The sequence below is a fragment of the Anarrhichthys ocellatus genome, unplaced genomic scaffold (genome assembly GCF_004355925.1).
Source record: "Anarrhichthys ocellatus isolate YVR2014 unplaced genomic scaffold, GSC_Weel_1.0 scaffold93, whole genome shotgun sequence".
Classification (NCBI taxonomy): Eukaryota; Metazoa; Chordata; class Actinopteri; order Perciformes; family Anarhichadidae; genus Anarrhichthys; species Anarrhichthys ocellatus.
In genome coordinates this window covers 856,154-867,998 of record NW_022280123.1, presented here as the reverse complement: position 1 = coordinate 867,998, position 11,845 = coordinate 856,154, and the positions used below count along the sequence as shown (strand labels likewise).

The 11,845-nt window shown below is 40.8% G+C and overlaps 2 protein-coding genes across 2 annotated transcripts in view; both read right to left on the bottom strand.

Moving 5' to 3' along the window:
• The window catches only part of nutf2 (nuclear transport factor 2), a 7,184-nt gene extending 3,229 nt beyond the window's left edge, over positions 1 to 3,955 (bottom strand). Inside the window, exons 1-4 of the mRNA XM_031875651.1 lie at positions 3,868 to 3,955; positions 2,694 to 2,815; positions 1,628 to 1,699; positions 1,298 to 1,396 (exon numbers count right to left, since the gene is read on the bottom strand). Of these exons, the coding sequence (XP_031731511.1) occupies positions 1,298 to 1,396; positions 1,628 to 1,699; positions 2,694 to 2,792 (270 nt within the window). The 5' untranslated portion in view covers positions 2,793 to 2,815; positions 3,868 to 3,955. The remainder of the gene's footprint in view (positions 1 to 1,297; positions 1,397 to 1,627; positions 1,700 to 2,693; positions 2,816 to 3,867) is intronic.
• A 4,224-nt stretch (positions 3,956 to 8,179) lies between these two features.
• tsnaxip1 (translin-associated factor X interacting protein 1) overlaps positions 8,180 to 11,845 on the bottom strand; it is a 5,585-nt gene continuing 1,919 nt past the window's right edge. Inside the window, exons 4-9 of the mRNA XM_031875685.1 lie at positions 11,579 to 11,720; positions 10,520 to 10,686; positions 10,276 to 10,389; positions 9,670 to 9,779; positions 9,319 to 9,442; positions 8,180 to 8,651 (exon numbers count right to left, since the gene is read on the bottom strand). Coding sequence (XP_031731545.1) covers positions 8,562 to 8,651; positions 9,319 to 9,442; positions 9,670 to 9,779; positions 10,276 to 10,389; positions 10,520 to 10,686; positions 11,579 to 11,720 — 747 coding nt within the window. The 3' untranslated portion in view covers positions 8,180 to 8,561. The remainder of the gene's footprint in view (positions 8,652 to 9,318; positions 9,443 to 9,669; positions 9,780 to 10,275; positions 10,390 to 10,519; positions 10,687 to 11,578; positions 11,721 to 11,845) is intronic.

The following is an 11,845-nucleotide window of genomic DNA, read 5'->3' as shown; positions in this document are numbered from 1 at the left end:
ACATATACACATATATACGTATATACATACACACACATATACACATACATACACATACATACACATATGGGTTGCAACTTACGATTATTTTAATAATCAATTAATCTGGCAATTATTTTTTCGATTAATCGGATATTAATGGGCCAAAAAAGGCGAGTGAATAAAAACGTGTCTTTAGTCTTGCAAACTATACCACCCCTGCTTTACTACCGTTATTAACGAGCTAACACTAACTTGTCAAGCTGGATAACGAGTAAACACCAGCACCAGAAAAGCTACTGGAGGGACGTTACGTTCCTCACTTCAAAACGGAACAAAAGTAGGATTCTGTTGTGATTTACCCTGCTGTTGAACTCCCTTCCTCCTCATCAAGGACTCCAACATGTTTACGTTGTTGAATCAGGAAATAAATACTGTAGCCGTCTGTGTTCACCCAGAGCTCTACTATACCTCATATCAATAGAGACCGGACCAAACTATGTGTATAAATGTGTGTGTGTGTGTGTGTGTGTGTGTGTAAACCATATGGTACAAACAATGAATAGACGCTGCCGTATTTACGTCTAGATGACGTTATCCTGAGTGTTGGTGGAGCTGCTACAATGTTAGCATAGCCTAGCACCGATCCATCCGAGCTCCATTGAGAAGACAAGTAGCCTACAAATCGGCATCACTACGTAGTTATTTCGGAGTCCCTTTTTGTCGGTTTATTGCCGTTAAATCACAGCCAAATCAGTTTATTTTGTGTTGATACAGCTGTAGTAAATAGCGACGTGTGGCTTGCTAGACACAGTGAATACAGCTCGATAAAATCCATAGAGCTCCTCTGGACAATGTTATGAACCAGACATGACGGCATTTAGTTTCCCGGGATATCTGGGACTTCCACAACACGTACTGAGCAGAAATAGAGGTTATTTTTTCCATGGTTAATGGCGGACAGTTGAACGGCTTTCGGGGCATAAGCCTCTCCGGCGGGTTCAGCGCGAATGAACACAAATAGTCCCCGGCGAGACCGGCGGCGCAAATGGCACTCAACTCAACTTTTTTTTTTATACTCAAACATCTCCGCGACTTATTGAGTGGCGTAATAATCGCGCGACACAACAAATCGATAATGAAATTCGTTGCCAACTCTTTTAATAATCGATTTTTATCGATTTTAACGATTCGTTGTTGCAGCCCTAATATATATATATATATATATATAAAAGATAAAACTTTGAGTTTAATGTGTGATGATTTGGCTGTAACAGGACATGCTTGAAAATAAGGTGTAAATGATAGTGTGACTTACTTTTAGCTGTCCTACTACCATACTCAAGATGTTGCAGTCCGGAGTTGGCTGGTGGTCCTGCACTGTTATACTATGCACTATTTTTGGGAAGGGTAGACTCTGGCACACACAGACGGGGGGGGGGAAGAGAGAGAAAGGAAAATGAATACAGATATATCAGACACTGAAAAAATAGAAGAAATCAAACATATCTTTGCATTTAAATGCGTTACTCCTCAAAATAATCTGGTTTCTTGGTTGCACTTAAACATACTGACTGACATTGCCAGTGTGTTTCTCAGTTGGGCCACCTGTTACACGTTTCTCGAATATTTTACCAGATTAACTCACAATGAGTTTCCCAACGATTGCCTTTTTTCCCTGGAACTGCTGTCCTTCCCATGTGAGGCATGACTCGTCGATCTGTTTGGAGCAAGACAGAGAGAGATGGGGGGTGGGGGGGGGGGGGGGTTACAGAGGATGCTATTTACAGATAATAAAGGTCTACCAAATAGGGCCACATCAAAAAAAACTCAACAAGTGGTACTAGCTTCGCTCCCTTCAGGGGCCATCAGCTTGAGATTGTTAATGGCACTAATTCATGACTACGTTGTGTATTGTTTTCTTAAGTACATTGTAGATAAAAAGGTCAGATGTGGACAATTTGATGCGTGATAATTTTACCTCTCACTCTCGAAAGAATAATCGCATATGGCGGTCGAATTTGTGACCATTTTGGTCACAGTCTGGAGCCCTGTGGTCACGTTTTTCCCCCTCCTAAATCGCAATAATGACGAATGTTAACAGTCGACAAAGTTTTGCACGCAGTGGACGTTAGCCCTAAGTTGGAGGGAAATGAAGACGGTGTAGACATGTTAACGCTGATTGGCCAAGACTCGACACGTCACTTCAAAGGTGTTTTATTGCGAAGATGCCGTTTTCTCCTCGTCTCACTCCAATCTGAGAAGCCCTGGCTGGCCAGATCGCAAAGTCAAATAAGCAAAGATTCAGTTTTTCCTCACACCCTTGACTGAGAGAAGTCCTAACATGCGAGAAGCTGGAACCGGAGATAAGTCGTTTTTGCTTTCAACACAACCGAAACGAACAAGTGATTATAAGAATATGATTCAACTTCTGTCCATCGAATAATAGATTAACTGACCAATTGTTCAATACATAGATTTTGTGTCTAAAAGTGCTCATAATGAATTTGTTACTGATCAAGTGAGACCACATAAAAACAAGCCCCACTCCATTGTCAAGCAGGCTCTGTCTGGGATTACCTAGTGTTGGACGTACTAAAGATCTTGTTACACTTGTGTTGCATTCATATTCATAAAGGAAAGTTAATTCATAAGTGCAGCCCAGCAGTACGACATCTCATAACTGGACAAAAGCGTTGTTCCGTCACACTCACATATATGGTTCCGAGTTGTGATCTGTCCGAGTCAAATAGTTGATAGTAGTGCTGCACAAAGCTGGATCCTATCTGCTCCCACAGAGGCTGGTCCACCATCCTGAATCACCCTGCAACACACACTGGGAAGATGGAGAGACAGAAGGGGAGCCGTTTCAGAAATGTTTTCTCAACCATTTACAACAAAAATGCATTGTAAATACATTACAATACATTATAACCTTCCAGGCAGAGAGTACTTGTATTCACTTGTAGCAAAAGTCCAGCGTATACCCTCACGCTGTACAAACCAACAGAAAAGAGGCAGAAATATAGCTAACCTATCAGGATCACATATTTAAACAAAGTTACTCAGCAGACTTACTTTCTGTAAAACAATTAAGTGACTACTTCCTTGATACTGACAACAAAGAACGATAACAAGTTACAAAAATAAGAACGTACGAGTACAACCACACTATATAAAAAAACAAGCATTAAAATGACTATCACCAGCACAGTTTTACTAAACGCACTGCTGGTCTCTCCATTTAGATGACAGTGACAGCACAAGTCATGTGCTTCAACATAACTATACACTGGGACAATCTGAGAGCTCTGGAAACTAGCGATTAAGTATATTATATAAAGACCTAAATAGTCCTTGGTCCGCTGAAAAGCAGTTAAGGCTAGGGGAGAAGAACACACGCTTGTTTAATAACGTTTTCAAAGGGGAAAGCTCTTGTAACCGTATGGCTAGTTAACGTAAGCTAACTAGCTTGCCGCTACTACTAGCATGTGAGCTGTCTTGTTTGCTAACGTTAGCCTGTGTTGGTAACAGCTCCTATCCCTAGCATGCCTCTCCACCAGCTAATGTTACACGTCAGATACATCATATTTCCAGGCGTTAGCTAACTGACTGGCTGGCTGGCTGGCGTTCGCCATTTCCCTGGTTGCTAAAAATACCCCGTCTCCGCCAAGTGTTGATGCTTCCCTCCGGGCCCGCGCGCACAGCTACCCTACATAGGCGTGCCCAACGTTTTCCCTAACCCGGGTAGGAACAGCGAATTAAACTACTTATAACACCTGGTACTTGTTCGAATGTCAGACTAAACTATCACTTTTTGTTTTTCGCATATGTTTCAATTCACTATTCCCCAAGACGGCTTCTTAAAAATAATTAAAATAAACTTACCTCTAACCAACACCGAGGCCTGCTTCACGATGGCACAGTGAAGTGTCCGCTTCTCTTCGAAGTCACGCATTCAAAAGCCGTACTAGCCCCGGTGGTTTGTGGGGATTGTAGTCGATTCAATTTTCGATATTTGATTCGTTTCGAGGTCTCACTATTGTAGTGAGACCTCTAGTTATGGCCATGCTAATAAAGCCATTTGAATTTAGTATAGAAATAAATAAATAAATAAAAAGCTGGCGTTGTGTTTTGTCTGTGTAAAGCGATAACAGAGAACACGTAGTTTAATTTGATTATCTTATCGTCTATGTCATATTGCATACATTTGCTTTTTGTGATATGAATATATAAATATTGGAAGAAATTTGCTGTGGGCCCCTATTCAGCCACTTAGTTCAACTAAATTGTGTTGGTCTCTCTAAACTCCACATTGACACTTTGGATAGAATAATGTGCATACAGCTTTAACCTCTACAAACCATAGAAATGCAATAAAAGTAGAACAGACATTTGCCCAATCCCACTGTCCCTCCTAAGGCCTTAAACCCTGAACCCTCGGGGACTTCACTGACATCACCTGGTCAATGGTTGAGTGTGAGAGGCTTTAAGGGCAGGAAATGGTGTACATGCATATGGGACAGCACTTTGCTGTCATAACATGTTATGTACAATTGTGGTCATTTATTTAATATTTCTTACTCCTTGATTTGAACATATTACAGGCTCTTGTCTTACGAGATGAGAGGTAGTTATCAAATAATCGTTTTACTCGTTTTTGTCAAAACAGCTTTAAAAACAAAATGAAAAGAAACAGTTGATGAATAAACCGGGTGTGTAATATAGTCCTCTGCTCTCATGTGTTTTTATGTTCCATCTTTAATCCTTAATGTTTCTATATAAATGTAATATGCCAGGCTGAACCTGTTTTTACGTATCTGGCATTCACATTTAACCCAGCGTTTGACATCCCGACGCTATGAGTTGTGGGTAATTCCCTTAGGCATAGTCTGCAGAAATGCGGACTTATGGAAAGTTGTCATAAAGGGCTCAAAATGTCTGTGAGAGAGCCCTCAAACATGCGACGATTTGACAGTGGGACAGCCCTAAACCCTCACGGACTTTGCAGGAAAATGCCTCAAAGTCTGTGAGTCCTTGAGTGTGTTGATTGGGTTTGGGCTATTCCCATTCAACTCAACATAGTAGGATGGTCAGAGCGGCGGCCATTTTTATTTGTATCGTTGCCATTGCGACCCTTATAGTGGGCTAACTTTTCCATAAACTAAACCGACTTATGGCATGTCATGGACTCACTAAGGCGAGGTTTTGCAGTAACTATCAAATCAACTTGTGGAGTAGTAACATTAGGAAGAATGGACAAAGTAAATGAGTACATTTTAACAACTTAATGCTTCATCCACACGTACTAGCGTAGGAAAGCGCATTGCTATCGCCGGATAAAGCATGGTGGAATTTACAAGCTTACAAGCTAATTCCGCCAGGGCTAGTTCGCTGGGTCTAACAGTCACGCCGCCTTACTCCCCGCTGCTGCCTAGCTAACTATCCAGCCATCCAGGCAAGCTGCTTTATGGCCCCACTGACGTATTGTCACCGTAACAACTGACAACATTTGCCATTTTCTTTTGTACTAGTCAAATGACCACAGAAAAACAGTTCAACGTCCATTCTACTTCTATTCTATTTCTACGCTACAAACAGACGACACAAAATTCTTCTTGGGGAAGTTGGGGGGAAACTGATTTACCAAGAGTTCCCAAGTAGGAACTCAGACTTGTGAAATAAACCAAATGGTGGGAGTAGCGTTCCATTTTAGTTGTTGTAGTAGAAGTATAGAAATGATCAAGCTTTAAGTTTTTGGACTTAGCCCTAATCAGGCATCTTTGGTTACCACTGCTTCTTGTCGGAACCGACTTACCGTGTACCGAACCTGTTTTGGATCTAACTCTTGTCTCTGAATCATGTTTTTGTGTGTAGTTCCTTTGGTGTTTCTCCAGCCGTCACAGTGCAAACACACCTGACAAGGGCAGAGTCTAAAAACATAAAAAAGCAAGGCCTAATTAACACAGGGAGTGTTCGAAGAGAAACGGCGGCAACGCAAGACACAGAGGTGCTAAGACAAACTAGCCCAAGTGAGGGGAGCACAGATAATTGCACGAAGGAAAGGAGGGTGATAACGAGGGACAGGTGATTGCAACGCTAATAACAGACAGGTGGAGCTAATTAGGGGGGGGCAGACAAAGTACAAATGGCGGGAATCACACAAAAGACAGGAATCAGAATCAGCTTTGTTGGCCATGTTACGCTTACGCATACATGGAATTTGACTCCGGTTTTTCGAAGTGATCTGGAACGAGAAGAGCGGTGAGTCACGAAAAAAAACAGGAAACACAAAAAAAAGACAGAATAAATGACATGAAACAAAGGAAAAGCGTAAGCTAGGTGCGGGGCAGATCATGACACTATTTGTGCGTTCCATTACTCATACTATCATACCTGTATTTGGCATGTATTTGGCAAGAAAAATATTTAGTGCGTCCCAATATGTCAAATGCAGTATGCCAAAAATACCAGGATGTTCCGGTCGCATTTTGCAGTGTGCAAGCCAGCATGCCTTTCTAGCTATTCTGACCCACAATCCTTTGCGTGCAAAGGCTCTTGGGGTGGCAATGTCCGTCTGTTGGTTGTCAATCCATCACTTAATTCCAGAATGAAAGCTCAAAAATTCATTAGGTGGTCGGACACACTTCCCTACAAACTAAAATGAATGATAATGTTGCTCTGTACCCGCTGGATGTGTGAATAACCAACTAACAATCAAGCATAATCAAGTTTGAAGGCGATGATACGTCAGTGTTGTGTTCACAACATGTTTCTGCTGCCCCTATGTGGCAAAAAAGCAGTTATTTCAGGTTTTAAAAAGATGATAAATTGAATTAATAAACAATAAAACACTTATTTGGTTCAGTATGCTCAGAGGTTTTGCTTCTGAAGCCCTAAACACCTCGTTCCGAAACTCCACAGGTTAGGTTTTGTACAATATAGCGGCCATGTGTCTTGTTAGAATGTTTTCTCACACTATTTTTGATTTGTATGTGAGATAACATTTTTCTGTGTTATGTCTGGGTTAGATGTGTGAACAGGTTTTGTAAGCATGTACTTTAATTTTCAGCCTTTTTTACAAAAGCTGTGCAGCTCGTAAAGTTTGCCTCAGAGTGAAGTCTGTCACTTTAAGAAATTACATTTAAAGTTATAGATAAAAAAAAAAAAACTGTCACAATGTATATAAAAACGTCTAAATCCTCTGCATGCATTTTACATTGTAAAAGAAAATGAGACTATCTTCTGGCAAATTGACATGGCAACATTTTGGGGGGAAAAGACTGGAAGACATCTTCAAACACTCAACAAGAAACTGTAGAATTTGCATTTACAGATTACTGTCCATGGCTGAAAAGAGTTTATCTGGGGTGGCCACTTTATCAAAAACAGCACCCATTCATTAATCTCTTTCTCCAGACCATGTACTTCAAGGGCTTTTGAGGCCGGCCCGTTTCGACACTTTCTTTATACAGATGCACCATCTGCACTGCTATCTATCTGCTCTCAAGCTGTAAGAACTGCAACACACCAGAATGAATAGTGTGGCCTGTTGGTGTTTCACAGGTTGTGGTGAAAGTAAGTAAACGTGTAAATACATGCAGTACACAACATGTGAATTATATCAGCTATACTCTAATATATCTTAATTTAAATGCTATCTTTGTAGAAGTACAAATTTTCTGTCTCCACTCCTGTGTTTACTCTGATGAACCGGCAGTTGTTAGATTTGTTGAGACTTAGGCCTCCACTGACTTGTTACTTGACCCACTGACGTGTTTTCGTCTTATTTTCATGGACATCGCATTGACTTACATTAATTTCCTGGAGACCCTAACCATGACCTCTTCCAACCAAACCCTAACCTTACACCGACTCTTCACCCTGAAATTTGATGATTTACGTTAATTTTGTGACCATAAGGAAGGCGAGTCCTCACAATGTAACTGTGTAAACAAATTTATGTCCCCACAAGACATGAAAAACACGCCCGCCCACCCACCCACCAACACACACTCAGGGATTAAATGTATAGCTATTAGTAACCGGTAAAGCTTTTCATGAAAAATGACAAATATATTGGAAATGAACATGTATTTCAAAGTTGTAACGAATAGCTTATATGCGTGCAATAAACATACAAATAAAAAACCATCCGACTGACCATTAAACATTCATAGTGATTTATTTATTTTTTGACAAGTTGCATTAGGCAACCCACTCTATAAGGCACCCATGGTTATAATAACGTCACAGGGTCAGGGTCAGTCAAATCACATTTCCTCAAACAAATCTACATTGTGAGGCTTCTGTTGTAGCTCCCACTACAATGGAGGTTGATGACACTGTTTTATTTTAAATCAGCAAAAGCAGACAGTGATATTGCAATATTACTGTACATACATTTTCAGTTATTTAAATATCAGAAATTGTTAAAAAAAAAGTGTTGTGGAGACAATCAATTATCTGTGATTCAAGAATTGAGGTTGCATACACCATTGGTTTTCTGACATGACCTTAAGCCGGCAAGTTGTCCCACCTTCTTCACAAACAATCCATAAAATGTATTCGATAACATTATATCAGTCGCTGGCTGGACAGGTATTTGATGCAGCATTTTCCTCTGATTCTTCTAGAGCTGGAGGTAAGGCTCTTGCACCGGATTCTGCCAGCTGTTGGAGCATTAAAGTCAAGAGATAAAATCTTAGACAATGAGCAGAAGCCCATTCAAACTCAAAAATACAGTTAATTCAGAAAGTATTCCGACCCCTTCACTTTTTGCACATTGTGATAGGTTGCAGCTTTACGTCATGAGACCGTATATGTATATATAGGTGTGTTCCTTTCCATATCAGCTGAATTTACAACAGGTGGACTCCAAATAAGAAACATCTCAAAGATGATCCAGAGAAATGGGAGACACCTGAGCTAGTTTAAAATAAGGAAAGCGCCATAGCAAAGAGTCTGAATGTCAATGTGATGTTTCTTTTTTTTTTCTCTTTAATAAGAAAGAAATTCTAATGTATTGTTTTTGCTTTGCCTTTATGAGGTATGGAGTTTATATGCTGAAGGAAAAAATGGATTCAAACGCACAAGGCATTGCAAAATGGGGAAAAAAAGTGATGGGGTATGAACATCTTCTGAATGCACTGTATATTGTCAATTGCTTCAATGACCACACTTTTTGTAAATATTTAAGTGTAATTCAATGTTTACACCCAATAAGAGCACAAAGGTCTTAGAGGGGACCGGGACAGATGCAGGCCGAAGATCACAGTTTGTGAGATAGATAAACTACAATCAGCCTGAGGAGACAGTGAAACCTCTGGTGGTACGTACCAGGCTGTGGAGTCTCTGAGAGGAGATGGTGTCATCGCTGTTGTCTGGTTCGCTTTGAGCCGAGTCCACAAGTTCTTCTATTTCCTGATCTGACTTCAGAGGGAACACTGTTCTCGGGGCCGTCCTGTACAAACATGCATGAACACAAAAGACTCTCTTTTGACAGAGGAAACCCGAGACAGAGAAAAAAAACTATTTTTTTCTGCTAAAGGATGTATTTGTGAAGTTTTCTTCTGAATTGAGGGTCTAATGATAGAGGGTGACATTCGTTGTTGTTGTTAATCTATGGAAATAAAACTTCTGTGACTGCAATTGTGTGTGTGCTTCTGTTTGCATATATTTTTTTATCACCTAAACTCCTGGACGGTGTGTGTGCCGCTCTTAGGGGCATCGGAGTTGATCTGGTCTTCGAGGTGGTTGGACTGAATCTGGCTTTGCCCATGAAACAAACTCTCCTCCATCTGAAAAATAAACAAACAGCTTTTACGAGAAACAGTCCCAACATTTTGGAAAAAATGCTTATTTTTCCTTTATGCCAAGAGTTATCAGAGAAGGTTGATTCTACTCTGGTGTCTGTCAGTTCAATATGAAGCTGGAGCCTGGAAATAGTTAGCTTAGCTTAGCATAAGTAATGAAACTGGGGACAGTGTTTTCATTCTTTATTTTTTCTACGGATTTAATAAACAAGATATGCCGTGTTCATTAGTGATCTGCTGTGGCTGGTCAGCGGGTCTTTGTTTACCTTTGGAGAGAGCCAGGCTGTAGTGTTCCCTGTTTCTAGCCTTTATGCTAAGCTAAGGTAAGCTAAGCTAGCTGTGTCCCCTTACATTTAGTGTAAAATAGCATGGCTCTTTTGGTTATTTTTTGGGGCTGCCAAAAACCGAATTAGTTTCAAATTTGGAGAAACAACTCTGTACCTGTTGATCACAACCATCCCTTTTGAATATTGGGTGTTACCTGCACAGTGACAGGGTCGTGCGTCTCAATCCGCACGCTGCCTCTGCTGTGGAGCTCCAGCAGGGTGTCATACTCTCTCTTCAACTGGTCAAAGTCACCCTGCAGCGTCTTCAACTGGACACCGCAGACAATACAAAAACGACACCATGGTGGAGACTGTTAACATTTTGAAATCATGCATTCTGTGTATGTGTACATGCAAGTGTGTTCAGTGTGTACAGTATATATTTCTACATGTGGCCACCTGTAGGAGGTTCTGTTTGTGTTTTTGTTCCAGGGTGTCCCAGTTGCGTCTTGGCACGACATCCCAGTACTCCGCCTTCATCCTGTTGAGCTCCTCCTGGGCTTTAGTCAGGTCTTTCCAACACACCTTCAGAGCGAGCTGCAGCTCCACAGGGTCCTTAGCCCCTTCTTTCAATATGGAAACAAATTCCAGAACAAAATATTATATTGTTATATATTATATTTAAAAATTGACTGTATAGTTTAGATGAGCCTCTTATTTTGTTAAATTCCTAACATGAAAGGTATCGTTCATGTTAGCGCTAAGAATTTTTTGGGCAATGTGCCTTTGTAAATTGCTTTCTTGCAGAGAGTTGGATGACAAGATTGATACCGCTCTCATGTTTGGACGATAATATGAAGAGACAGCCAGGCGGACTATTTCTTGGGGTGCAGTGACTTCAAGTCAAGAAATAGTCCAGCACACAACTCCTGGTACTACCACACCTCGTCATTTTTTTTTCAACTCATTTTTGTATGGATAAAACTGACTCAATAAAATGTGTTGATTAGTGAGCTTCACAGTTGCCAGTAGGTGGGGCTTTTAACGTTGGACAAAGCCATAGCTGTTTCCCCCAGTTTCCAGTCTTTAAAGCTAAGCTAAGCTAAATGACTGCTGCTTCTCAGCAAAAAAGGTACATAAGCATATTTCCCCAAAACCTTAAACTATTTATTCAGACTTTGTCGGAGCCCTAACCACAAACCGTAAATCAGTGGGCAATGTTTTCAATAATAAATACTGTCTGCAACTGACAATTATTTTTATAATTGATTAATGTGTCCGTTATTTTCTTGTCTAGTAATAAATTAATCATTTGGTCAAAAATGTCAGAAATTGGTCAAATGTGCACATCACATCACACCCCAAAGTGACGTCTTCAAATGTCTTGTTTTGACCAACAGTCTAAAACCCAAACATATCCAGTTTACAATCACAGAAGACAAATGAAAACAGGAAATATTCTGATTCACTTTCAGTTAGTGGAGGAACTGAATCATCGAGTTACAGCTCCAGCTCTACCTGTGTTTTCATCTGAAGGATGCTCCCCCTTCACAGAGCCTCTTGTTACATCATTGAGCTGCCAGATCAGCAACTGGCGGGCATCGCGCTCCTCCCGGTACTGCAGGTACTGGTTGGACAGTTCAGACTGCAGACGGTCCACCTGGAAAGGAATAGAAGATATAGTGGCCTTATTATCTGCCGCATCTCAATCAAAGCTTTTTTTTGGGGGGGGGGGGGGGGGGATGTGTGTATATACGTATATATGTGTGTTTATATGTATGTGTG